Here is a 27,445-nt window from a genome sequence, read left to right as displayed (position 1 = left end):
TTCACCAACAGGGGAAGGAGGGCGGGGACACCACAGTCACCAGCTAACTGTGCGAGACAATTGTTTTGCTAATAAAACCACGGTAAGGAAATTTGCTTTTTCGTTAGTAATGAACTCATTACTGAGTGCTGTTTTTAGTCCTTTCCCGGGGTTTTAGAGACCGCTGAGGGTGGGAGGTTTGCTGAGGCTGGTGGGGATGGCTCTGGGTCCCCACACCCCATCTGCAGGGGCGGGCTGAATGTCAGAGGGAGGAGGCCAGGAGGCGCACCCACCTGCTGCGGGAGGTCACATCTGGGAAGAACTGCACGACAGCCAGCAGATTGTGGTGGTGATCCGACACCAAGCTCAGGGCACGGCACAGCTGCTGGAGCTGTGGGGACAGCCAGCACCGTGGTGGGCGAAGGAAGGGCTACTTCCACCTGACTCTCACCAGCCCACTCGGAGGGTCAGAGGGCCAGCCATGGAGGCAGGGACATGCCACCCCCTCTGGGCATGTGAAGGGCACCTGGGGGCCCTCTAGGGGAGGGGGCTGGCTGGCCCCGGGCTCCGTACCTTCCCTGGCCACTCCTGGATGCTCTGGAGGAGCAGGAGCAGCAGCTGCTGCAGGTCGGCATTGGGCAGCAGGCGCAACCGCACGTCCAGGCCGGCTCTGCACAGCAGCTCCATCAGGTCCAAGAGGTCTCCATCCGTGGCGGCCTCAGGCTGCGCCTGGGCACACAGTGTCAGGAACTGGAGAACAGAGAGAAGATGAGGGCAGTGGGGACCGTCCTGGGAGATAGGGCAGGCAGGAGGGGTCGCACTGTGAGCCCCTCGCCATGTTGGGTAGGAGCGAGATAAGCAGGGAGGTGAATGCAGACCCTGCGGTCCTCAGGTGGCAGCGTGGAGGGTGTGTGTCAGTGCTGGCAGCCCATGCAGTTCCTGCAGTGGTGCCGAGCCCGTGGGTGCAGGGGGCATTCCGGGAGCTGGCCTATGGAACGGGCCTGGATGGGGCACAGAGACAGCCACTTGACTCACCTTATAGATGTAGCTCAGGCTGATGTCCAAGGCGGTCTCCTGGCGGGTGTCCTGCTGCTCACGCCAGCTGGGGCTGGCCTCACTTGCAAGCACTCTAAGGCAAGACAGAGACAAGGAAGGAAACGGGAATGGGCACCAGGGAGAACTGAGGTGGAGAGACCTGCACTCGCTCAAGGACACAGAGCCCAGGGAACATCCACTCAGCCTGGACCCCGCGTGCTGATCGCTACTGCCATGTAACAAATGACCCCAAATGCAAAGGCTAAAGAACGTTTATTATCTCACAGTTCCTGAGGGTCGGGGATGCAGAAGCAACTCAGCTCGGTGGTTTGGGCTCTGGTCTCTCAGGAGGTTGTCCCCAAGATGCTGGGGGATGGGCTGCTGTCCTCTCAGGCCTGGCTGGGCAGGCGGAGCTCCCAAGCTCACTCGCATGGTCAGCAGGCCTGGCTCCTCGCGGCTCCCCAGGCTCCTCCACATGCAGCCTGCTTCCTGAAGGCCCGCGAGTGACTGGAGAGGAGAATGCCTGGGACAGAGGCTGCAGCCTTTCACACCTGGCTGTGGCAGTGACACCCAGCCTGCGGACACCAGGCCAGCCTGACGGCTCCACTCCTGCCAGGCCTCCAGCTGCAGGTTCCCGGGACTTGGGAAACAGAAAGCCGTGCACCATTGCCCCCACAGCCGTCCTCAAAGGCGTGTCCTCTGTCCATCCAGGCGTGGAGACACGCGCTCCAAAAGCACGGAGCTGCAGCCTCCAAAGTCAGTAAGGTAGGTGACAATCAGAGCAAGAGCCCAGCACGGACCTGTCCCCCGGGGGAGGGAGCAGGCCTGGTGGAGCCCAGATGCAGTCAGAGGCCAGGATCACAGCAAAACCCGTTCAGGACTAGTCGCACTCAGGGCAGCAGAATGCCCCCAGGAGAGCAGGGCCACCACCCTCTGCACGAGCTTCTTCGCAGGACGCCCCTGCCCAGCGATTCTCTCTGGGGCCAAGTGGGTATTGTTGATGTCAGGAAAGCGAGGCGAGTGTATGACACTGTGTCTCATCCACGTTCCCACTCGTGTGGACCAGCCTGCAGGCCTGCTAACAGCGGCTCTTGCTGACAAAGACGCTGATGGCAGTGCTACCGACCACAGGCCCTGCTCCCGGCACGCTCCGGGGAGGCCTCTGCTCCTCCTTACGGGGCACTGGCGCTGCTTCTCAGGCAAGGAGACCCAGTCTAGGCACTAGGGAAGTCGGTGCCCACAACCGCGCTGGGGCGAGGGCGAGGCCTGGGTCCGCCTTTGATTAGGGCCAGGCAGGGGGGAGGCCGGCATTTACACCTGGACAACAGGGCTGTCGGTCCGAGGGGAGCTGCAGCTGGAGCAGCCTGAACTCACAGGTGGGCAAGCACGGGGGTTTCAGATTTCCCAAAGGGGGCATTAGAGTGGGCTTGATGCCTCCATGGAGAGCAGTGGCCTCCCAGACGGCCTGGTGCCAGGGAGGTGGAGTGCAGGACCTGGGATCTGGTGACACAGTCTCCCCCAGTGAGAAGGACAGTCTCTCAGTGAGAGGGACAGTCTCCCCAGTGAGAGGGACAGTCTCCCCCAGTGAGAGGGACAGTCTCTCAGTGAGAAGGACAGTCTCCCCCAGTGAGAGGGGCAGTCTCCCCCAGTGAGAGGGACAGTCTCCCAGTGAGAGGGACAGTCTCCCCCAGTGAGAGGGGCAGTCTCCCCCAGTGAGAGGGACAGTCTCCCCCAGTGAGAGGGACAGTCTCCCAGTGAGAAGGACAGTCTCCCCCAGTGAGAGGGGCAGTCTCCCCCAGTGAGAGGGACAGTCTCCCCCAGTGAGAGGGACAGTCTCCCCCAGTGAGAAGGACAGTCTCCCCCAGTGAGAGGGGCAGTCTCCCCCAGTGAGAGGGACAGTCTCCCCCAGTGAGAGGGGCAGTCTCCCCCAGTGATAGGGACAGTCTCTCAGTGAGAGGCCAGCCTCCTGGAAGCGCGCCACACTTGGCCTCCCTGTGCGCCTCTCCTGGGGAGCAGCAGGCTGTAGAACGGGTTCCTCCCCTCCCGTTGAGGAGCCACTTGACTGAAATGTGGCATCTGTGACTGCTATGCTGGGAGGCAGCATCAGCTGGTCCCGGACCTCCACGCGGCTTCCGCAGGCGGCCACGGAGCACAGGGATTGATGGCCTAGCCCTAGCCCTTCCCCTCCTGCACTCAGCAGGTTAAGAGGGAGCCAGGTGAGTCCATGAGCAAAGCAGCCTCATCTGTGCTGCATGTCCCTCAGTGGCGAGGCCAGGGCTCACCACCCCACTAGCAGCACCAGGAGCTGGAGTCTGGGTCACCGTGACCCACTGAGTAATTTTTCTTTTTGGGGGAAGAATTAGAAATGTATCAGGTCTTCTGGAAAACCAGCCCCGTTTTGTTTCTCCCAAGGGTTGAAAAAATAAGTTACTATCTGTATGGCAGCACTGCGACCTCAGCGGGAGGAGGGTAAGAAGTGTGGGCACCGCCCCCCACAACCCAGAGCTGCTCTGAGGGGAAGAGGGCCCCTGACCAGCGGGGTGCCCTTTCAGTGGACTGTCATCTGCTCACTGTTCCTTTCCGAGGGCCACGTGGGGGGCGTCAAGCCCCGGGCACGGCCGCGGGCCTGCTGGCCAAGAGGCAGGCCTGTATCCAAGCATGGCTCTCGGCTTTGTCATCGGAAGCGGCCCTGGAGGACCAGCCATGGTCCCTGCGGCCCTGCCCTTTCTTCCCAGGTGAGACTCCGGAGCCCGTGGCATAGCCTCTCGGAGAAGCAGAGCTCTCGTTCAGCACCCACACTGGTCCCTCCTCCCCCGCTCCCCCTTTCTAACACCCTCCTGGTCTCTCCGCGTGTTGCTGGCAGAGGGGCGACTCTTTGCAATGGGCGGATAGCAGACTGTCGCACGTATCCACTGCAGAAGGGCCGTGTCTTTCTGAAAGGACATCTCGAGGCTCTCTGAGAGATGGTGATGGTTTAAGGAAATCTGAGATTAAGAACAGATGGTAGGAGACCTGAATTTCTCATAGCAGCGGGAAAGGCAGCCAAGCCGTGGGCAGCGTAGACGCTCAGCCCTGTGTCCAGCCTTGGCCATCACGAGGCCCTGTGGGTGCCCCGCAGGAGACCCAGCGCATCTGTTCTGCCCGAGATGGGCATCCCGGACGCCGACAGAGGAGAGATGTCCCTGGTGTGGACCCAGCTGGCACAGGGCGGGTCTGCTCTGAGTCTGGTCAGGAACAAGATGAGGAGGGTGGTAGGAGGAGGCAGCCGGCCCTGCAGTGCTCTTGTGACCCGTGTATCCACGAAGGATGCCATACCTTTGCTGGAGGAGATGCTGGACCTGCTTCCTGAACCCCCCAGACATGTCATCTTCCTACCCATGACCCCCAGCGCTTCCCCAAGCACAGCAGCCAGCCAGGCCCACAAGCAACACCGGGCATCTTCGCCACCGGCCCCCACGCGGGTCACAGGAGGCGTCCAGGACCTGTATGCTCCTCTGCAGGAGGTTGTGTCCAGGCAGATACACCTCCTCAGGTCTCATCTGGCAGGCAGTTCTACCGGCTCTTACAGCGCTGTGACAGGGAGTCCCCCGTGGCCACTGCCTGCTCCTTGGGGCCAGCTCTAAATGCTCTTGGGAAACGGCGTCAACCGCAAGCCCAGGGTGTGGGCCCAGGGAAAGAGGCTGGGCTATCACCGCGGCTCTGGTGGTGCCTGGGTCTGGTCTGAGGACCACTTGGCTCTGCCTGTCTCCTGCACACGCTGACTGCACCTGGTAAGGCCGAAGTCTGCGTGCTGGGTTTGTTCACAGGTATCTGAGGGGACACATTTAAAGGGCCACAGTTCCAGGCCCACCCGCCCGCCTCCCGTGGCCTCCAAGCTCAGTGGTTTATCCTGAAGCATCTGCGGCAGGAAGCCACGGAAGGGAGGGGGAGGGGAGTGGCTCTGCGAGCGTAGAGTGATGAGTGCTTATGTCTCCAGCCAGGCTCTCTGAGCCCCACAGCATCCCTACTTCCAATGCGCATTTGTTTCCTGAGTGTCATTCCCTCCTGACCCACCCTAGGGGGTGGTGTGATGGCAGCTCTGGGCTGGGAAGAGGCTGATCCCTCTGGCTCAAGCTCAGGGGAGTGGGGGTGGAGCTGCAGGCAGGCACACGCGGGGCAGTCACGGCAAGCCAGTGTGGTTTGGTTGGCAGATGATTACTAGTCGCCGTTGTGGAAGAAATTCTTTAGAGAGCGTGGGCCTTCTCCGCAGACGGACATTGATCCCAGCACCTTCTGGGACCAGGGAGTCTGCAGGAGGGGGCTCCCATGTAACCGCCCACTCAGGGTTCTAAATACTCTGTTGTATCTCAAACCAACTTCTGAAAGAATTATCCAGAAAGAGGTTAGATGGGCCATAACCTGTAGAACAAGCTCATAACGTGTACGGCTTTCACAGCCCAGGTCTCCTCACTGTCCATCCAACTGATGGGTATTGTATGGCTTTGTTCCTAGAGGGCAGGGACCATGCTCATGCAAATTAGCATCACCCAGCCCAGTGCACAAAGGGCACACCCGCACACAAATGGAGCATCGTGGATGTCACCGAGCAACAGTGCCCTGCTGGCCACGAGGGTGGGAGCCACGCGGAGGCCTGCAGATGGACTGAAGAGACTGGGGCATGTCTTGGGAGAGGCGGGGCAGCGAGGGCTCTGCATCAGGAAGGAGCAGAAGAGATGCCAACCAAAGCAGCAAGACGCATGGGCCTGGTTCTTTCTGTGCCGCCAGGTCTGGGAGCCTGACAGTTCATGCATTAGGTTCTCGGGTACTCGTGTGGGGTTGTCGTGTAATTCCCTCAGACTCGGCTTCCCCGAGCTTAGGAACTTTTAAAAAAATGTATTTTTATTGATTTCAGACAGGAGAGGAGAGGGAGAGAGAAACATCAATGATGAGAGAGAATCATCGATTGGCTGCCTCCTGCACATGCCACACTGGGGATCAAGCCCACAACCCGGGCATGTGTCCTGACCGGGAATCAAACTGTGACCTCCTGGTTCATTGGCTGATGCTCAACCACTGATGCTCAACTTTTTATATAAAAAGTCAGAAGAAATCTTTCTTTTTTCTAGCTTATAAATGCTCACTGCGCTGAGGATTGTGGCAAGCCGGCATGGCCATGGCATACTCAGCCCCACATTGGGTGCCACTTATGCCGCACCAGCACAGCCAAGGGTGAACCTGAGTGCGGGTGGTGAAGGATTTAGAAAAGACAGACAAGAAAATAAAAGCTGGGTCTCAGTGGGACGCTGTCCTCTCTGATGGAGAGCTAGCGACAGTGCCTGCAAGCCAAATCTTTATTTTATAGCCAGATTCCACGAGGCAAAGTAAAGGCGTGGTCAAGATGTTTACAACATTCTCATGGGTTTCGATCCTACTCAATTACATGCACCTGAACTCTATCAAGCCCACGTCACTCAGGCACATGGGGCCACGTGTTCCGACCATAGGTTCAAGCTTACAACTATAGCTGTTGGCTATAATTGTGCTGGGAGGGCTCTGCCCTCCAGGCTGGGACTTGCACATGGCAATGAGAGGACTGTGCCTTCTCATTAGTCCGAGGCTTGAACCTGTCCAAACACTGTAGCTGCTCTCCACAGAGGATCATTCTACAAATAATGAAATTGATAGCTTTGTGCAATGAATGGCTAGTTGTGTTACATTTATAGAACAGTATATACTTTAAATTAATATTTCCCAGCATGAATATATTTTTAGAAGAACCCTTCTTTGTAGGGGTACTACTTTGTTTTGTTTCTTAATGTTAGTACTGAGGAAAAACCTGGTCCTACTCAACGGATACATTTTGATGGGTCTGAACTGAGTCCCTTTACCTGGTGAGGGAGGACATGGGAAAGGGGCTGCACTCACCTCCTGCCATGCGGAGAGGGCCCCTGCGCGCACAGAGCAGGGATGTGGGTGCCCAGGCTGCAGACCACCTCCATGACCTCTTGCGTTGAGGGGCACCACATGCGCACATCCTCATCTGTCAGGCCAGAGGGAGGCAAGGGTTAGAGCAGGCGGAGGAAGACAGGGCACACACCTCCTGGGGGGGGGGGGGGGCTGTGGAGACCAGCCTGGCCGGAGGGGACCAGCTTCTGCATCATGCGGCACAGGCACCCCCTGCAGAAATATGGACCTGTGGTTCCCAGACACTCATTGGGGCTCTGGGAACCTGGACCTTCATTCTCTGACCTTCAAGCCATGGACCACCTGACCATCTCTGGCAGGCAGTCCGCAGGGCACTAAGCTGCTCAGAGTGGACCCAGACGGCGAGCCCTCAAAATGGCACAAAACGCCCGTCTCAGCACCCGGCTCTGCCACACAGGGCCCTGGCCCTGGCCACCGGGTTTCCCAGGCCCCCATCCCTGCCGGTGTTTTCTCAGCAAGCACAGGCTGTGAGCACCATCTTCTCTTGACCAGTTTACAAAACACAAGTGATAATCTGGCCCCATCCACAAAGGGGAAACCTTACATACTCAGTGTTAGACTCCCAGGGCAAGGACGATGGGCCAGATACAGAGGATCACCAGGCAGAAAGCCCCGATGCCTAGCAAAGGGCAAACTGGAAAAGAAGACCCTTGCCCCAGGGTAACCTGTCCTCCCCTAGCATATCATTCACTGGTCGTGCGGTCTGGACCCAGATCTTTCAGATCGCTGGTCAGACGGTTTGGACCCCTGACCTTTTCCTCCCCAAAGATAACATCTAGGCCTCAGTTGTATTTTATTTTTTAAATATATTTTTATTGATTTCAGAGAGGAGGGAGAGGGAGAGATAGAAATAACAATGAGAATCATTGATCGGCTGCCTCCAGCTGGGGACAGAGCCTGCAACCCGGGCATGTGCCCTTGACCGGAATTGAACCTGGGACCTTCAGTCCTTAGGCCGACGCTCTATCCACTGAGCCAACCGGCCAGGGCTCAGTTGTATTTTAGCTCCAAGCCTAGAAAAGCAGCAAGGCACTCAGGACACTGAGGCCCTCAGGGCTGAGCCAGATGCGAGCCCTGCCCCAGAGGCCTCAAAACCGCAGAAAACACCCGTCTCAGTGCTGTGGCTGCCTCAGGACCAGCTGCAGTGACTAATGACCCCGGCCCTGGCACTGACCCATCCATCAGTGGAGACCACGACCCTGAAAGAACACAGCTGGAAAGCTGATGGATATTCTATGAGACACTCCGCGAGACCTCCCTGAGACAAATACACTCAGGACAAAGGACCCAGCATGCGCTCTCCCTCCAAGGAGCACGCCCGTGCCCTTCCCCCACAGGCACGAGTCCCCCAGCCTCTAAGGGGCCCCATGAGACTCGCAACCAGGGGAGCAATGGGCAGTGGCAGCTCGTCCCAGGCTTACCGCCTACCCTGTCTCCAAGGCCCCCTTTTCTCTGTGCAGCCCTTCCCTTTGGATAGTCTACCCCCCATCTCCTTCCCTTAAATAAATTCAATTTTCTTTCATCACTGTCTGAGATGGCTATTTTTCCTGACTCTAACCTTTCACTCAGGGCTTTTGTTTTTGTCAGACTATTTAAGGACATTTTCAGAAACAGGAGAACAGAAAAATAAAAACAAGGCCAAGCATGTTTCCTAAAGATGAAATGCTACAATGTCCTCTCTGCACATGACATGCCCCCATGCCCATCAAGACGCAGTGGAGGAAGAGGAAGGAAGGAAGGAAGGAAAGAAGGAAGGCAGGCCATCCTAAACCAATCTGACGAAGTAGTGCACGGCTAAGAGGACAACTGACACCAAGTCATAAAATAAGCCGGCAGTGTCAGAACACAAATGCAGGATTTGACAATGAATGAGGTGTCGGATCAGGAACCTGGAAGAGGCCCCTAGCCGATTTGGCTCAGTGGGTAGAGCGTGGTCCTGCGGGCCAAAGCGTCCCGGGTTTGATTCCAGTCAAGGACACATACCTTGGTTGCAAGCTCCTCGGTCAGGGCTCGTGCAGGAGGCAACCAATCGGTGTGTTTCTCTCAATCAGTATTTCTCTCTGTCTTTCCCTCTCTCTTCCACTCTCCCTGAAAATCAATGGAGAAATATCCTCGGGTGAGGATTAACCCCGCCCCCCCCCCCCCCAAAAAAAAAAAGAAAAGAAAAGAAAAGAAAGAAAGGAAGAACCTGGAGGCGGGGCTGGGGCACTAGCAGGTATGCCCCAACCTTGCTGTCAGAGGGTGGATGCGCTCTCCTGAGGGCCACCTCCCTGCGCCCATGTGCGGGAACTGTGCCGGTGCTAAGGCTATAAAGGGGACCCTGTGAGAACTTGACCTCAGGGAGCCCGCAGTCTAGGAGGGAGAGGAGCCAGGTGGACATATGAATACAGGAGCATGTTCACGCAGAAAACAAAGCAGGTGAAAAGTATGGCGCCTGCTCAGAGGAGCGGAATCAACTGTCCAGAGAAAGGAGGGCAAGGATCAGCACAGGCAACAGGAAAGGAAGCACACCGTTTGCAAAGCCACAGAAATGACAAAGACAGAGGAGCATGTCCAGAGACCAAGGCAAGTCACCAAGTGGCCTAAACTCATTGCGGAGCCGGCTACAGAGCCAGCAGCCAGCGGAGGGGCGGGTAGGGGGTCTGAGCCCCATCCAAGGACGTGGCTTCGGCCGCATCGGGTGTCTCTCTCTTCGGAAATGTATATGGGTCCAGGCTCACCCAACAAGTAATTAGACTCCCGGAGGAGGAAAAACTTTCCTTGTTTGTTTTTTCCCTCTCAGGCAGCTTAACAAGAGAGCGTAATGATAGCCCTTGTCCGCTTCACAACCAGCTGGGAAGAATGAAGTCTGCAAAACACAATGCGACTCCGCTGGAGAGAGAGCTGTTTACCAGGCCCTTGGGGACGTGCTCGTACGTGCACGCATGTGTGGGCGGCGATGAACTTTCCAGCGAGGGGAAGGCGCGTATGGAAAGAGAATCAAGCTAGGGCGAGGCCCTGGGAGGCCCAGCTGGGCCAGAACATCCTGCCAGGGTGTCAGACCCAAAGGGTGCTGTGTGGGGCCTACACCCTTCCCACTGAGGCCCACACAGGTGCTCTGGTGCTGGAGCGGGGGAGACACCAGCCTCAAGCCTGGAGCCTGGCATTGTCCAGTAGTGACCCAGGCACAGGTGCCAGAAGCAGTTTCAGAGAACGGGTGCTGGGCTGCCTGGGGATAAATGTCATCACAGCCCCGGAAGTTGGCTAAGTGACAACAGGCACCAGAGAGCCCATAATTAACGCTGTCTGTAAGTAGGCCATGCGCTCAGCTTTTCCTGAGCGTGTCCCGGGTGAGGGTTTTTTGGAGAGCTGGCACAGAAGAAAACCCAGGCATGGAGCTACCAGCTCCATCTCCCTCAGTCTCCACGCCCACGGCAGTCATCCGAGGCGATCCCCGGGCCGGCCGTGCCTTCCTCCAGCGCCAACAGCTCGCACAGCTGCCTCTGTTTAGAGGTTGAGGGTCTGGAGGCGTCCCTGTTGGTGGCTCTCCTGGGATGGAACGGATGCGTCGAAGACAGGCAGGGCAAAAAAAGCATCAGGCCTAAACCAGTGACTTTTCCATCTGCGCCTCATAGCAGTGGCTTCACATAACCCCACTTTGTCCAGGCCCTGTGTGCGTGGGACTGGGAACCACACAGCCCAGGACCTGGAGGAGGGCTCCACCGCCTCAGCCTTCATGGGGGCTGCTCCCAAACACCATCACTGCCAATCATCAGACTGAGCCCCAATCCAGAGTGTGGGCTTAAAACCCATCCTGCCTGCCCTCCCAACTCTAATTCCTTAGCTTCCCTCAGCACTTTCCTAGTCAAATTTAAACTCATTTCAACGTCACTGATTCAGCCTTTGTCATTTAAAGTCTTATTCACTCAACAAACAGTAAGTGAACACTGAATGCTGGGGTCCAGCAATGTAGGAGAGACAGACACACGTGCGTGTGCGTGTGCGTGTGCGTGTGCGTGTCCTGGTCTCTTGGAACTGATGAGTGGGTAGGGAAATAGTGCATGTGACAAGTCGACAAATAAATATATAAATGATGGCAGGTAGGCAGCTGGCCTGGGAGAAAGGTGGCCAGGGTGACGGCGATGTCACAGACAGAAGATAGAGCCACAGGGACCTGAGGCCAGAGTGCAGCTCCTCCCAGCAGAGCCCGGGTGCTGGGGGTGCGAGGCCCGGGGTAGGGCCTGCTGCCCTCTAGATGCTGGGGTGTGCAAGACTGAGTGTGGAGGCCTGCTGCCCTGCACACATTGGGCGTGCGAGGCCCAGGGTGGGGGTCTGCTGCCCTGCAGACTGGGGCAAGGACGCAGGGCAAAGGAGCAGGCTAGTCATGTGGGGAGGGAGTGATGTTACCAAAGGGATCCATTATGCCTATCAAGTCCATATTTTAAAAATGCACTCATTTCATGGCACAACTACAGGGTGAGGCCCCATGCTGGGGGGGGGTGTCTCCCATCAGCAGCCTTAATGGGGTGCTGGTTCCTAAAGGAAGCACGGTGCCCACCCATCGTTGGGAAGAGCCGTGTTTTCCCAACACTCACGGTGCCTCTCACAGCAGAAAGCTGGCGCCTAGCAGGATCTTGACAAGCCATGATCCACTCTGTTCTCGGCCTCTCACCCCCACTGGCTCCTTCTCCAGACCTGCTCTACCCACCTTCTTCCAGAACCTTCTTTTTCTTGACGCTGTGCAACCGCCCATGGGCCTCTTCACTCTCCTTTTCTCCCCACTCCCTGAGACCAGGCCCCCCTTTGGTGCCACCACAGCCTCTCTGCCTGCCTTGTGTAGCCCAGCCTGCACGCAGCCCCATCTACAGCCCTCCACCCACCCACCACACACAGCCTCTGTCAGCCCTGGCCTGTTTATTCGTGGGGCCGAGGGTGTGCACAGGGTAGGTGATGCCGTCCTCACGCCACCTCTCTTCTGCCTCTGTAACTCACACTACCGCCCGGTGTCACCTAACACAGTGGAGCACTCCAGGCCCTGCTGTGTGGGACAGACCTGCATTGTGCCAAACCACTGAACCACTCGTATCAGCTAGAATTAGGTTCAGGTGCAAATAACAGAGACCACAGACAAAACAAAGAACCTGCCTGGTTTTAAATAAGCTAGATTTTAATTCTCTTTGATAAAAAGGAAGCCTGGAGGCAAGTGGGCTGCAGGGACCTGACTGACCTGTAGGGCTCTGGGTGCCCACCTCCTGCTGTGCCATTCTCAGCATGTGCCTCTCCTTCTCAGGGCCGCCTCAGGTCCAAGATGGCTGCGAGAGGCCCGGCTATCAGGTCCCAGGCCCAGGCAACCACTTCCTCACTTTGCCACCTCAGTGTGCATGCTTGGGTTGTTGTTAAGGATGCAGGGCCCCTCAGGGTGACCTGGGAAGGCGGTGGCAGATCACCATCCCAAGTTTAGAAAGCAAGAGTTTGAGAGGAATTTACACACAAGCAAAGGGCTTCCCAGTGAGTCCCTGAATGCCTGGGCCACCATGTTCTCTCTCATTTTGATTTCTGAACCTGAGACATTGGAATATTCCAGATCTCTGGAATAAAAGGAGACAGAAGACACCGAACACAGGCAAGGACTTGGTGCAACAGGCATTTCATTCATTGCCGGGGGGAATGCCAAACGGTACAGCCACTTTCGAACACAGTCTGGCAGTTTCTTACAAAACCAACCATATGATCCAACAATTGTGCTCCTTGGTATTTTCCCCAAATGAGAAAACGCCGGCCCACACAAAAAGCTGCACATGAATGTTTACAGCAACTTTATTCGTAACTGTCAAAACTTGGGAGCAACCAAGATGTCCTCAGTAGGTGACGGATGAACAGTGGTTCACACAGACAGTGGAGCATTCGTGGCCGATGAAACAAAGAAACAAGCTATCAGGCCATTAACAGACACGGGAAGCCTCTGGCACATATTATGAGTGAAAAAGCCTCTGAAAGGCTAAGAGTATGAGTCCAACTGCATGACACCTGGAAAAGGCAACCACAGAGACAGGACAGAGCAGTGGTTGCAGGGGCCGGGGCGCAGGAGGAGGAGTGGCAGGTGGGGCACGGGGTTCTTCGGGCAGTGAAACTGTTCTGTGTGAGACGCCAATGGCGAGAGATGTCATCGCATTTACTAAAACCCACAGAACATACAACACAAAGAGTGAACTCTAAGCTAAAGAACGAGCTTCAGTTAGTAACCTTTATGTATGTCTCATCAGTCCTAATAGAGACACCACACTCATTCGAGATGTGACTAACAGGAGAAACTGTGTGTGTGTGTGTGTGTGTGTGTGTGTGTGTGTGTGTGTGTGAGAGAGAGAGAGAGAGAGAGGAGTGGGGGAGAGGGAGAGAAAATGGGAACTCTCTGTACTTTCCCACTCATTTTTCTGAAACACTAAAACTGCTCTGAAATGTAACAATAACAACAACAAAGAATTTTTTAAAAAAGAAAAGAAACAGAATCTGCACACCCAGCACCGGGCAACGGCCCGGCCTCTCAGGCGGGCGCGTGTGGGGACCGCGTGTGCTCTGCTCTGGACAAGGACACAGCGGGAGCACGCGGTGGGTCCCGGACTATCTGCACATTTGGAGTCACTTTGGGTGCAGCTTCAGAAATGGCTCCATCTGTGTCCCACCAGTGACTGCCGTTAAGTAGTCTGGGGTGTGGCTGGGGCTTTGGAATTTTTGAAAATTCCCAAGTGGTTCTGATGCACAGCCAAGCTGGGAATGCTGAGCTAAGGAAAGCGCCCCCCCCCCCCCCCCCGGGCTCCCTCCCGCCCTCCTGTCCTGCTCCTGCTCCTGCGGTGGAAACGGGTGGGTGGGGTGAGGTGGGGGAATGAAGGGAAGGCAGTGGCCCAGGGGTTCTCAGCCCCTGCTGTTTTCTGGAATCGCCCAGGAGGTCTCAGAATGCCCAGGCCAGGTTGCCCTCCAGAGCCACCTCACGGGCAGGGCTTGGGCCTCCTCCTTTGTGAGGCTCAGCAACAGCCAAATGCTGCAGGGGCTTGGCTGCACAGACAGCTCCATAGCCCACTGACCGATGGGGCTCAGAGGAGCTGATGGGAAAGGATGGTGAGGTCCACTGTGGGCAATGCACCTGCTGCCTGAGACTCGTCCTCTCTTTCCACGGGCACTACCTGATCCTCCTGTGTACCCGGCTCACGCAGCTGCACGAACTTCAAAGAAGGTTAAACAAAAACAAGCAAAGAGTGGCCCCTGTGCTCAGGAGCTCATAGCCTGGGAGAGAACATGAATCAAAGAATTCACCATGAACTGTGACCAGAGTCACAAAGGGTGGAAAAAGAGTGTGAGAGTAGAGAGAAGGGGGACAAGACATGGGGTACAGGGCAGAGTGCCACAGAGGTGAGCCAGAGGAGGAGATGGCTTTGAGAAGGCAAATGCAGGCAGCTGTGGGGAGAAGCAGGTGTGCAGCCAGGCAGGGGACTGGCACGTGCAAAGGCCCTGTGGCAGGAAGGAAGATGGGAGGAAAAGAAGGCCTGCAAGGCTGGAGCACTAAGACCAAGAGAGAATATGAAAAAGTGAGCCAGACCAGGGTTGGGTCAGGCACGCAGGAGACTATGTACTTTCTCATTCATTTTTCTGAAAAAAAGCGTCACCCAAAAAGTGTGCAGCTCGGGCTTCCCAGCCCTGATTATCTGCAAAATGGGAAAATAGTTCCATCTACTGTTGGACTATCCTGGCGACTAAATGAGATAGGCAAAACCCTGGGCTTAGTGCCTGCCACAGCTCTCTAGAAACGTTAGCTATTATTTTTAATGAAACAACCTTTATTATCACAACTGACAAAGTTACATTTAAAAAATGAGGATTAATTATGAAGTCGAATTACTGTTATCTTTGCTTTGCAACTGGAGACTTTAAAGGGATCGAGCCAAGCAAAGGATGGCTGCAGGAGAGCTGCGGGATGGGTGGTCCCCCGTACTTTCCTGCCCGGCTGGATCTATACAACCTGCTCGCAGTACCAGTGTGGGGTAAACAGTGCAGCTGGCAGACCTGGGTCCCAGCCTCCTCTCTGGGCCCAGGGAAGTTAGTGAGTGAAGGGGACCCACACGTGTCCGCTGCTACTGCTACTGCCACTGCCACGGGAGATGTGGCTCACTAACAAAGCGTGGGGCTGGGGGAGCTGTGTCCGCTGGGAGCTCCAGGAGGCCCTGGATGGACTGCGTCCTGCCACACAGCACCCGCGGAGGCTGTCCTGCCTGTGAGAGGCGAACCAAGCGAGGTGTGGAGCTCCTAACGAGACAGCGAAGGGCAGAAAGTGTCCACCAGATGTGTAGACAAAAGGATTTCTGATGTTTAAAAGCCCTCTGAGAAAACAAAAAGAAAAACCCAACCCAACTATCTGGGACAGAAATGGCAAAAGCAGACCTATAGACATTAAGAAAAGGGACAGACAGTACCTAGAGTTCCTTTGGTTTATTTAGTGACATCTCATTCATAAAAAAACACGTTTGTTCTGAAAACAGCTGTCATGTTTTGAGTGTCCACTGTGCACCAGGTGCTTCCCATCTGTCATTGCTGCCGACACTGGGACAGTCCCGAGGGCTTGGAGCTGGCCACCTGGTGACTACACCCAGTCTGACTGCTGAGCACCACCTTGTCCGACGCTACCTCGTATGCCACGGGGTTCCCCAAGGGGGTGACTGCTGTCTCTACTCCACCCACCCCATCCTATGCTCTATCACCATTCATGCATCCCGTGTCCCCAAGATCCGTCTCTGCTCGAAATTTCCAACGAGTCAGCCTAAGTTCCAAAGAATGCTGGTGCTGGTCTCCAAACTTTCTGATGTGTAGGTCCACCATTAAAAATCTCAATTTATATCTCCAACAATTACACATTTGTAAATTACGTAAATGTACCATGATGCTTACCTATGTCCATTATATAACTTGGAAAACTTGAAAAAGATTAGTTACTATAAGCTAAGTTTCCACCTCAAGAAACTGGGGGGGGGGGGGGGGGGGAGGGGAGCAAATCAAACTCTAAACAAGCAGAAGGAAGGAAATAATAAAGGTAAGAGCAGAAGTCAGAAAACAGAAACACTGTAAGGGAAATTAATGAAGCCCAAAGCTGGTTCTTTCAGAAGATCGACAAAGTTGATAAACCTGTAATGTGACTGATCAGAAAGAGAAATTCCCAAATCGGAATGAGAAAATGACCACCATCACTGGCCCAACAGATGTTAAAAGGATAATAAGGGAATATTATGAAAAATCTATACCAACAAACTCGACAACTTAGATGCGAGGAACACAAACTAGATGTAGGTAACATAAACAGCCACATAGCCATTATAAAAATCAGATTTGTAGTTAAAAATCTTCCCACAAAGGAAACTTAAAGCCCAGATGGCCTCACTGGCTATTTTTACTAAACATTTAAGGAAGAAATAATACCAGTTCTGCACAAACTTTTCCAGAAAATTGAAAAAGGGAATACTTCTCAACACATTCTATGAAGTCTGCATTCCCTGATGCTAACACCAGAAGGAGAAAACTACAGACTAATATCCTCATGAACATAATGGAAGGGATCTTAACAAAAATTTAGCAAATTGAATCCAACAATACATAGAAAGTTATTACATCACGACCAAGTAGGACTGACTCCAGAATGCAAGGGTGAATGAATCAACATTCAAAAATCAATGTAATTCACCACATTGAGAGACTAAATAAGAAAAACCATATAAACATCTTAAAATCCAACGTCTTGAAAAATATCCAAAGAATGTACTGGCCAGGGTCATTTTATTTTATTATACTCTCCCCTCCTACACAAATACTACAGAAGCTGCTAGAGAATGGAATGGGTAGGTGAGAATGAACAACATTGTCCTGGAAGCTAATTCCTGGCAAAAATTCTCAGCAAAGTAGGAGTTTATTAAGATTGTAGTTCAGAAGGTCAATATACAGAAATCAATTGTATATCAGTACACTGGCAAGGAACCAAAAATAAAATTTAAAAAAATTCCATTTACAAGACCTTCTAAAGGAATAAAATGCTTAGGAATAAATTCAGCAAAAGAAATTCAAGGCTTGTACACTGAAGTGCTGAAAGAAACTAAAGAAATCTAAGGAAATGGAAAGATATCCTGTGTTCATGAACTGAAAGACAATATTGCTAAGATGTCAATTAGTCCCAAATTGATCTATTGGTTCAGTACAATCCCAATAAAAACTCAAGGAGGATTTTTTTTTTGGTAGAAAATGACAAGTTCATTCTAAAATTTATAAAGTAACTAGAAGAGCTAAAACAACTTTCAAAAAGAAAAACAAAGTTGAAGTACTTAAACTACCGGATTTCCACACGTATAAAGCTACAGTAATGAAGATAGTGTAGGTAAACTTAGACATATAAATCAATGAAACAGAATAGAGTCCAAAAATAGACCCACACATATTTGATCAATTAATTTCTGACAAAGGTGCCAAGGTAGTTCAATGCAGAAAGGATAACCTTTCAACAAGTGGTGCTGGACCAACAGGACAGCCATCTGTAAAGCAATTAATCTTACTTTATACCATAAATAAAAATTAACTCCAAATGGATCACTGACCTAAATGTAAGGCTAATTATAAGCTATAAATTTATTTTAATTATAAAAATTATAACTTAGAAAAATTGTAGAAGAAAACAGGAAAAAAAATCTCAGTGACCCGGATTTCACAAATATGACAATAAAAACAGAAATTAAACAACATGAATAAATTGTACTTCATTAAAATAAAAAAATATGTTCTCCAAAAGACACTATCATCTAAATGAAAAGGAAAGCCACAGATTGGGAGAGAATACTTGCAAAACTTGTATCTTGCCAAGAACTGTAACTAGAATATATAAAGAACCCTCACAACTCAATAAGAAGATAACCCAACCCAGTAAGAAAATGGACACTTCACCAAAGATGGCAAATGAGGTCACACAAACATTATCCTTCTTTAGGGAAATGTGAAGTAAAATGCCAGTGGGCTACCACCACATGCCTATTAAGAGAGTGGTGGGAAGGACGTGGGGCGCTGAAACACCCCTCCACTGCTGGTGGGAAGTGGTATGACCACTTTGGAAAAAAGTTTGGAAATGTCTTAAAAACGCAAACATACATCTCCCACATGGCCCAGCCTGTCCACTCTTAGACAGGTACCCCAAGGGGAAAGAAACAGGTGTCAGTGCATAAGCATGTTCACAACAGTGTTATTTCAATAGGTTCCAAACAGAAACAACCAAAATGCCTATGAACAGGTGACTGGATAAACAAACCTGTGTGGTAAATCTCCACACTGGAATACCACTCAGCTACAAGAAGGAATAAACTATCGGTGCACAACAACATGGATGAATTTCAAAATAATGATGCTGAGGTAAAAAGCCAGACAAGAAAAAGAGAACCTACTGCCTGATTCCATTTATGTAAAATTCTAGAAAATGCAAACTAATCTGTAGTGACAGAAAACAGGTAAGTGGTTTCCTACAGACAAAAGGGGAGGAATTACAAAAGGCACAAGAACACTTTGGGAGTGATGGACATGTTTATTATCATGACTGTGGTGAGTTTTATTGTGTACAGGTTAACATATGTCAATTAAAACTCAATAAAACTTTTTTTTAAATGGGCTAAAATGTACATATATACATTAATGTTTTCTTTTTGCAGCCTGGTGGCTCATGCCACCTCCAGGACTCCTCACTCTGCAGGCTCCTGGACATCCAAGGAGAGAAGTGGAAACTCCTATAAGAGTAACTCTCCACTGGAGGTCATTTCGTTTTGAAAATATATATTTTTATTGATTTCAGAGAGGAAGGGAGAGGGAGAAAGAGAAACATCAATGATGATGTTCCTGCACGCCCCACACTGGGGATCGAGCCCACAACCCGGGCATAAGCCCTGACTGAGAATCGAACCATGACCTCCAGATTCACAGGTGGATGCTCAACCACTGAGCCATGCTGGCTGGGCTCTGGAGGTAATTTCAGATGACTGCTCAAGTGGCAAACGATGTATGGTGTAAGTAAATCTGTAAGCATGAATACTTACATTATGTGGCTTGTGCATTCACTTTGTTCCTGGAACTAATCACAAGGGATTGCTAATAATGAGTATTGGGGAGAGGAAGTAGCTATTGGGAGCAAGTCCAGAGGGAGTTTCACTTTGCACCTTTCTCTAGTATTTAAATTTCCTGCACTTGGTACATGGAATACTTTAAAAATAACAACAGCCCAGCTGATGTGGCTCTGCGTATGAGCATCAACCCAGGCACCAAGAGGTTGCCAATTTGATTCCTGGTCAGAGCACATGCCCAGGTTGTGGGCTCGATCCCTAGAGGGGGGTGTGCAGGAGGCAGCTGACAGATGTTGATGTTTCTCTCTCATCAATGTCTCTACCTCTCTTTCCCTCTTCCTTCCTCTCTTTCTAAAATCAATAAAACACATATTTAAAAAATAACAAAGGTTACCTGGCCAGTGTGATTATGGTCATTTTTTGTTTGTTTTATTCTTTTTCCATGAAGCAGCCTTATAAATATTATCTGGGAGGGGGTAAGGAGGAAGGGAGAGGAGGAGGAAGGAGAATGAAAGCAGGCAACGACAGAAAAGAAAATTACCCACAAAACAGGGGCATGTCAAAGACACTCCCAAAGCCCCAGGGAGCTCTGGGAATAAAGGGAAAAGCATGGTGACCAAATGAGGAAGAACAAAGTGCCCAAAGACACTATTGGTGAAAATAAAACTAATCTGTTTTGAGAGCTGAATTTCTCGCCCACTTAAAAAATATCCAAGAATGTACTGGCCAGGATCATTGTATTTTATTATACTCTCCCCTCCCACACAAATACTGCAGGAGGGTAGGTAAGAATGAGCAACATTGTCCTGGACACTAACAGGAGAGAGCCTACACGTTTTATGCCTCTTCTGATGTGTTCTGACCTTGCTGACGGAGCTCCCTTCTCCAGGCATTGCTGCCTACTCAGGATGATGGGCAGGTTTACTGGTCAGTCCTACATTGTTAAAGAAACACCAGGTCATGTCTTTCAAGCAATTAATTGCACAAGAATATGTTTGTTTTCAAAACCAAATTCTGCCATAAAAAAAGAAACTACTAGAACTAATAAATGAGTTCAGCAAGGCTGCAGGATATAAGGTCAAGATACAAAAATGTGGTGTATTTCTACACTCTAGCAAGGAACAATCTGAAAAGAAAAAGAAGAAAACAATTCCATTTATAATAGCCTCAAAAAGGCTTTACAATACTTAGGAATAGATTTAACAAGAGAAGTATAAGACTTGTACACTGAAAACTACAAAATGTAGAAAGAAATGAAAGATATCCCAATATCCCATGTTCATGGATTGGAAGACTCAATATTTTGTTGTTAATCCTTACCCGAGGATATTTTTCCAATGATTTATTTTTATTTTTAGAAAGAGTGGAAGGGAGGGGGAGAGACAGAGAGAGGGAAACATCGATGTGAGAGAGAGACATTGACTGGGGCCGGGATCGAGCGTGCGTGCCCTTGACAGGACACGAACACGGGACCCCCTACTGAGGCAAACTGGCTAGGGCAAGAGTGAATATTATTAAGATTGTCAATAACACCCAAAGTTATTTACAGATTCAACACAATCACTATCAAAATCCCAGCTTTTATTTTTGTAGAAGTTGACAAGCCAATCAAATTCATACAGAAATACAAGGGGTCCAGATTAGACAAAACACTTTTGAAAAGGGAAAGTTGGAGGACTCACACTTCCCAATTTCAAAATTTATTTTATTTGTTTATTTTTTTTATTGATTAAGATATTACATATGTGTACCCTCTACCCCCCCCCCCCCCCCCGCTCATCCCCTCACCCCCCCGTTGTCCGTGTCCATTGGTTAGTCCTATATGCTTGCATATAAGTCCTTTGGTTAATCCTTCCCCTTTGGCCCCACCCTCCCCTACCTTCCCTCCAAGGCCCGCCAGTCCAATCAAAGCCTCTCCGTCTCTGGATCAGTCCTTGTTCATCAGTTTATGTTGTTCATTATATTCCACAAATAAGTGAGATCTTGTGGTATTTATCCGCTCTCCAGTTCCATCGATGCTGTGGCAAATGGTAAGAGTTCCTTTTTCTTCTTCCTCTTCTTAAAGAATACCTTTCAGCATTTCATATAATGCTGGTTTGGTGGTGATGAACTCCTTTAGCTTTTCCTTATCTGTGAAGCTCTTTATCTGACCTTCAATTCTGAATGATAACTTTGCTGGATAAAGTAATCTTGGTTGTAGGTTCTTGGTATTCATCACTTTGAATATTTCTTGCCACTCTCTTCTGGTCTGCATGGTTTCTGTTGAGAAATCAGCTGACAGTCGGATGGGTACTCCCTTGTAGGTAACTGACTGTCTTTCTCTTGCTGCTTTTAAGATTCTCTCCTTATCTTTTGCTCTTGGCATTTTAATGATGATGTGTCTTGGTGTGGTCCTCTTTGGATTCCTTTTGTTTGGGGTTCTCTGCGCTTCTTGGACTTGTAGGTCCATTTCTTTCACCAGGTGGGGGAAGTTTTCTGTCATTATTTCTTCAAAAAGGTTTTCAATATCTTGCCCTCTCTCTCCTTCTGGTACCCCTATAATTCTGATGTTGGTACGCTTGAAGTTGACCCAGAGGTTCCTTACACTATCTTCATACTTTTTGAATCTCTTTTCTTTTTTCTTTTTCGGTTGGGTATTTTTTGTTTCTTTGTATTTCAAATCTTTGACTTGATTCTTGGGATCCTCTTGTCTGCTGTTGGATCTCTGTAAAATATTCTTTATTTCAGTCAGTGTATGCTTAATTTCTAGTTGGCCCTTTTTCATGTCCTCCATGGTCTCACTATACTCCTTGAGGGATTCATTAAATTTATCGGCGGTTTCCATAAAATTCTTGAAAAACCTTATAAACGTGGCCTTGAACTCTATATCCAGTCGTCTGTCCTCCTCCGTTTCTGACAATTGTGACCTGTTTCTCTGTCTCCGCATTTTGGCTGCTTCCCTGTGTTGATAGAGTGGCCCTGCGCGCCAGGTGTCCTGTAGGGCCCAGTGGCTCAGCCTCCCCAGTTACCTGGGGTGGACACTCTTGGTGCACTCTTGGTGCCTTGGTTGATGTAGGATCACTGGGAGGAATTGACCTCCAGGCCAATTGGCTGTGGGAAGCAGCTGTGTCTGAAGTGGGAGAATGGTCCCCCTCTGACCACTGGGTACAGTGGCTCCTGGATCTAAGGAGGTGCTAATTCAGCCCCTGCCTGAGGCCTCACAGCTGGGCCACAAAGAGGCTCAGCTGTGAAGCAATGCAAGCCGCTGCGGGGCCTTGGGCCTTCTCTTGGAAGTTCCGGGTCTGGCTGGCCCGGCTGCAGTTAGGTAATTATCAGGTTGCAAAGGGCCGGGGCATTCACATGCAAAAGCCTCTGCCGCAGCCTGGGTGGGGCGGGGTCTCAGGGAGTCAAAGGGCGCAGAAAGAAGCAATGGCTGATTCTCCGCGCCCGGAGTTGCGCGTCTCAGTGTCCCGGTAATGGCTGCAAGCACCTCTGAGGGAAATCCGCCCTCAAGTTCGCCCGCTGCCGCCTGAGAGAGCAGCCTCTCCCCGTATGTGTCCTGGGTCCCCAGAGACTTCCCAGAACCGGAGATCAGAGCAGTCGGGAGCTTGTGATTCAAAAAGACAGCCGCGTCCTCAGGTGCCACCCCCTTTCCCCGCGCGCGAGCCGCTGCCGTACCTCTGCACTCAGCCTCCGCAGCTCCTCTGGCTCTCAGCGTGCTTTTCTTTTCTTCTAGTTGTAGAAATTACACTCAGCCAGCCTTCCTGTTTTTCTGGACGATGTTTGCTCCGTCCTTTGGGATAATTTTCAATTGCTGTGGGAGGCGACTATTTCCCGGTGTTTATCTATGCCGCCATCTTAGTTTCTCCAAAATTTATTTTTTTTTAATTAAATCTTTATTGTTCAGATTATTACATTTGTTCCCCCTTTTTCCCTTCATAACTCCCCTCCTCCCAGTTCCCACCCCACCCTCCTCCCTCACTCCCCATCGACTGTCCTCATCCATAGGTGCATGATTTTTGTCCAGTCTCTTCCCGCATCCCCCACACCCCTTTCTCCTCCAAGAATAGTCAGTCCATTCCCTTTCTATGTCCCTGATTTTATTATAATCACCAGTTCATTCTGTTCATCCGATTATTTATTCATTTGATTCTTAGATTCACTTGTTCATAGATGTGTATTTGTTGTTCATAATTTGTATCTTTACCTTTTTCTTCTTCTTCCTCTTCTTAAAGGATACCTTTCAGCATTTCATATAATACTGGTTTGGTGGTGATGAACTCCTTTAGCTTTTCCTTATCTGTAAAGCTCTTTATCTGACCTTCAATCCTGAATGATAGCTTTGCTGGATAAAGTAATCTTGGTTGTAGGTTCTTGGCATTCATCACTTTGAATATTTCTTGCCACTCCCTTCTGGCCTGCAAAGTTTCTGTTGAGAAATCAGCTGACAGTCGTATGGGTATTCCCTTTTAGGTAACTGAGTTTCTTTCTCTTGCTGCTTTTAAGATTCTCTCTTTGTCTTTTGCTCTTGGCATTTTAATTATGATGTGTCTTGGTGTGGTCCTCTTTGGATTCCTTTTGTTTGGGGTTCTCTTCACTTCCTGGACTTGTAAGTCTATTTCTTTCACCAGGTAGGGGAAGTTTTCTGTCATGATTTCTTCAAATAGGTTTTCAATATCGTGCTCTCTCTCTTCTTCTGGCACCCCTATAATTCTGATGTTGGTACGCTTGAAGCTGTCCCAGAGGCTCCTTACACTATCTTCGTATTTTTGGATTCTTTTTTCATTTTGCTTTTCTGGTTGGGTGTTTTTTGCTTCTTTGCATTTCAAATCTTTGACTTGATTCTTGCGCTCCTCTGGTCTGCTGTCGGGAGTCTGTATAATAGTCTTTATTTCAGTCAGTGTATGCTTAATTTCTAGTTGGTCCTTTATCACGACATCGAGGGTCTCACTAGATTTCTTGAGGATCTCACTACATTTATTGGCGGTTTCTAGAAAGTTCTTGAAAAACCTTAAAAGTGTGGTTTTGAACTCTATATCCAGTAGTTTGCTTTCCTCCATTTTTGTCATTTGTGTCCTGTTTCTTTGTCTCGGCATTTTTTATGCTTACCTGTGTTGATAAAGTGATTTTCTGTACTAAGTGTCCTCTAGGGCCCGGTGGCTCAGCCTCCCCAATTACCCGAGGTAGATACTCTTGGTGCACCCCCTTGTGGGTTTTGTGCACAGTCTTGTTGTAGTTAAGCCTTGACTGTTGTAGGTAACACTGGGAGGATTTGACCTCCAGGCCAATTGGCTGGGAGAATCAGCTGCGTCTACGGTGGGAGAACTTCTGTGCTGAAGACACCCTTATGGGCCAAGACTTGCTTCAGTGGGGCTTTGGTGCTCACTGAGTCTGCCCCCTGAGTGTGTCCCTTATGGATCTGCGGAGTTATAATTGGATGGTCCCACTCTGACCACTGGGTACACTGGCTCTTGGATCTAAGGAGGTGCTAATCTAGCCTCTGCCTGAGGCTACCCTGCAGAAGCCAGCTGTAAAGCAATGCAAGTTGCCCTGGGGCCTTGGGCAGCTGCAGTTTGTTAAGTAATTTTCAGATTACAAAGGGCTGGGCCTTTCATATGCAAAAGTCTCCCTTGCACAGCTTGGGTGGGGCGGAGCCCCAGGGGATCAACAGGGTGGGCGGAGCGAGCAGTATGGCTGCTCTCAGTCCTGTACTCAGAGGCCCCGGCAATCGCTGTGTGTGCCTCCGAGAGAAAGCTGCCCTCGAGTTCCGACCGATGCCAGACAGTCCCGTTTCTCCCTTATGAGTCTGGGTCCCCAGAGACTCACCCGGAACTGGAGCTCAGAGCCTGAGACTCCCTCCCGATTGAAAAAGACAATTGTGACCTCAGCCGCCAGCCCGCTCCGCATGCACCTCCGCACCTTAGTAGTATTTTACTTCCGCACTGCACCTCCTCTGAATCTCGGTATGCTTTTCTCTTTCCTTCTAGTTGTAGAATTTCCACTCAGCCAGCCTTCCTGTGGTTCTGGATGATGTCCGTTCCGTCTTTTAGTTGTATTTTTGAAGTGGTTGTGCAAGGCAGCAATCTCCAATGTTTACCTATGCCACCATCTTGGTTCTCCCCAATTTCAAAATTTAATACAAGCTACAGTAATCAAGAATTTGGGGGTATTGGCATAAGAACAGATGTATAAATCAATGTAACAGAGTGGAGAGTCCAGACATAAACTCATACATCTATGGTCAATTGATTTTTAACAAGGTGCCAAGACAACTCAATGGGCAATGAACAGTCTTTTCAACAAATGGTGCTGGGACAAATGGATTTCCACATGCAAAGCAATAAAGCTGGACTCCCTATCTCACCCCATATATAAAAATCAACTCGAAATGGATCAAAGCCCTAAATGTAAAAGCTAAAACTATAAAACTCTTAGAAGAGCACAGTTGGTCAGAGTGTCATCCCAATACCCCAGGTTTGATCCCCAGTCAGGGACACACAAGAATCAACCAATTAATGCATAGAAAAATGGAACAACAAATCGACGTTTCTCTTTTTCTCTCTTCCCCTCCGTCCCTTCCTCTCTCTCTCCAAAATCAATTTCAAAATAAAAAAACCTGTGAAGAAAACCTAAGGGAAAATCTTTATGACCTTGGACTAGGCAATGGTATCTTGTTTCACACCAAAAGCACAGGCAACAATAGAAAAAAAAAACAGATAAATTAGATTTTATCATAATTAAAAACTTTTGTGCATCAAGGACACTATCAAGAGAGTGAGAAGATAACCCACAGAATAGAAGAAAATATTTGCAAATTACATATCTGGTGAGAATCTAGTATCCAGAGTATATAGAGAACTCCCACAAGTCAACAAAAAGAGACAAAAAACCCCAACCAAAAAATGGGCCAAACATTTGAATAGATGTTTCCCCAAAGACGGCCACTAAATACATGAACAGATGCTCGACATCCTTAGCCATTACAGAAATGCAAATCTAAACCACGATGAAAGACCACTTCACACCCACTAGTCAGGCTACTATCCTGAGGTGGACAATAACAAACGCTGGTGGGGATGTAAAGAAAGCCGAACCTTCAAACACTGTCAGTGGGAATGTAAGATGATGTCACCACTTCTGAAATAGTTTGGCAGTCCTTCAAAAAAGTTAAACATAGAATTACCATTATGACCTAGAAATTCTACTCTTAAGTATATATATCTCCCCATAAACACTTGTGTGCAGATGTTTATAGTAGCATTATTCGCAATAGCCAAAAAGTAGAAACAACCCAAGTGTCCATCAACTAATGGATAAAATGTGGTACATCCATACAGTGAATACTATTTGGCTATAAAAAGGAATGAAATACTGACAAACACTACAACACGTATGGACCTTGAAAACATTATGCTGAGTAAAGTAAGCCAGACAAAAGATTACCTACTTTTTTGTTGTTGTTGATTAGATGTCACATATGAGCGAGATTATGTGATACTTGTCTTTCTCTGACTGGCTTATTTTACTTAGCATAATACTCTCCAGGTCCCTCCATGCTGTCTCAAAGGGTAAGAGATCCTTTTTTTTTTCTTTTTACTGCTGCATAGTACTCTATGTATAAAAGTATTGATGAACAAAATAGATTCAGAGATATAGAAGCATGGAACAGACTGTGCAATCCCAGAGGGAAGGCAAGGGAGGGTGGGTGGGTGGGAAGAGATCAACCAAAGATGTTGTATGCATATAAGCATAACCCATGGACACAGACGATAGGGTGGTGAAGGCCTGGGGGGGAGGGAAGGGGGGCTAGAAGAGGTCAATAGAGGGGGAAGGGGGACATATGTAATATTTTCAACCATAAAAATAAAAAAGAAGGTCACCTACTGTGTGATTCCATTTATGTGAAATGTCCAGAATAAGCAAATCACCGAGACAGACGCAGACCAGGGATTGCCAGGACCTGGGAGAGTGGGGACTGAGAGTGAGTGACCGCTGATGGGCATGAAGCTTCTTGTGAGGGTGAGGAAAATGCTCTGGGATTAGACAGTGGTGACGGTTGAACAACTCTGTGAATCACACGGAATCACACGCTTTAATAGGGTGAACTATATGGTATGTGGATTATATCTAAATAGCAATAGTTCTGTCTTGGTCTTACCAAAGAGTAAGCTTCACCCTGTCTGTAACGACCCCACTGTCCTCCGAGACCTGGCCCCCCCTACCCCATGTTCAGGCTCATCTCCTGTACCCCCCGTTCTTTGTTCTGCGGCTCCCTGCTTCCCTGTACCTCCAGGGGAGCTATATTCCATCTGCAGTTGAAAAGAGTCTGCAGATGGATTCGCAGCGGGAGTTTTTGCTTTCCTTTTTTTCAATCCTCACCCGAGGAT

The 27,445-nt window shown here is 50.0% G+C and overlaps 1 protein-coding gene across 1 annotated transcript in view; it reads right to left on the bottom strand.

Annotated features, from left to right (window-relative positions):
• FAM178B (family with sequence similarity 178 member B) overlaps nt 1-27,445 on the bottom strand; it is an 83,935-nt gene that overhangs the window by 37,073 nt on the left and 19,417 nt on the right. The window contains exons 5-8 of the mRNA XM_081100674.1: nt 6,919-7,033; nt 1,015-1,108; nt 553-729; nt 273-370 (exon numbers count right to left, since the gene is read on the bottom strand). Coding sequence (XP_080956800.1) covers nt 273-370; nt 553-729; nt 1,015-1,108; nt 6,919-7,033 — 484 coding nt within the window. The remainder of the gene's footprint in view (nt 1-272; nt 371-552; nt 730-1,014; nt 1,109-6,918; nt 7,034-27,445) is intronic.

This window comes from Myotis nattereri (assembly GCF_964212035.1).
Source record: "Myotis nattereri genome assembly, chromosome: 10".
Classification (NCBI taxonomy): Eukaryota; Metazoa; Chordata; class Mammalia; order Chiroptera; family Vespertilionidae; genus Myotis; species Myotis nattereri.
The sequence above is the reverse complement of the archived record's forward strand: the minus strand, read 5'-3'. Positions and strand labels throughout refer to the sequence as shown.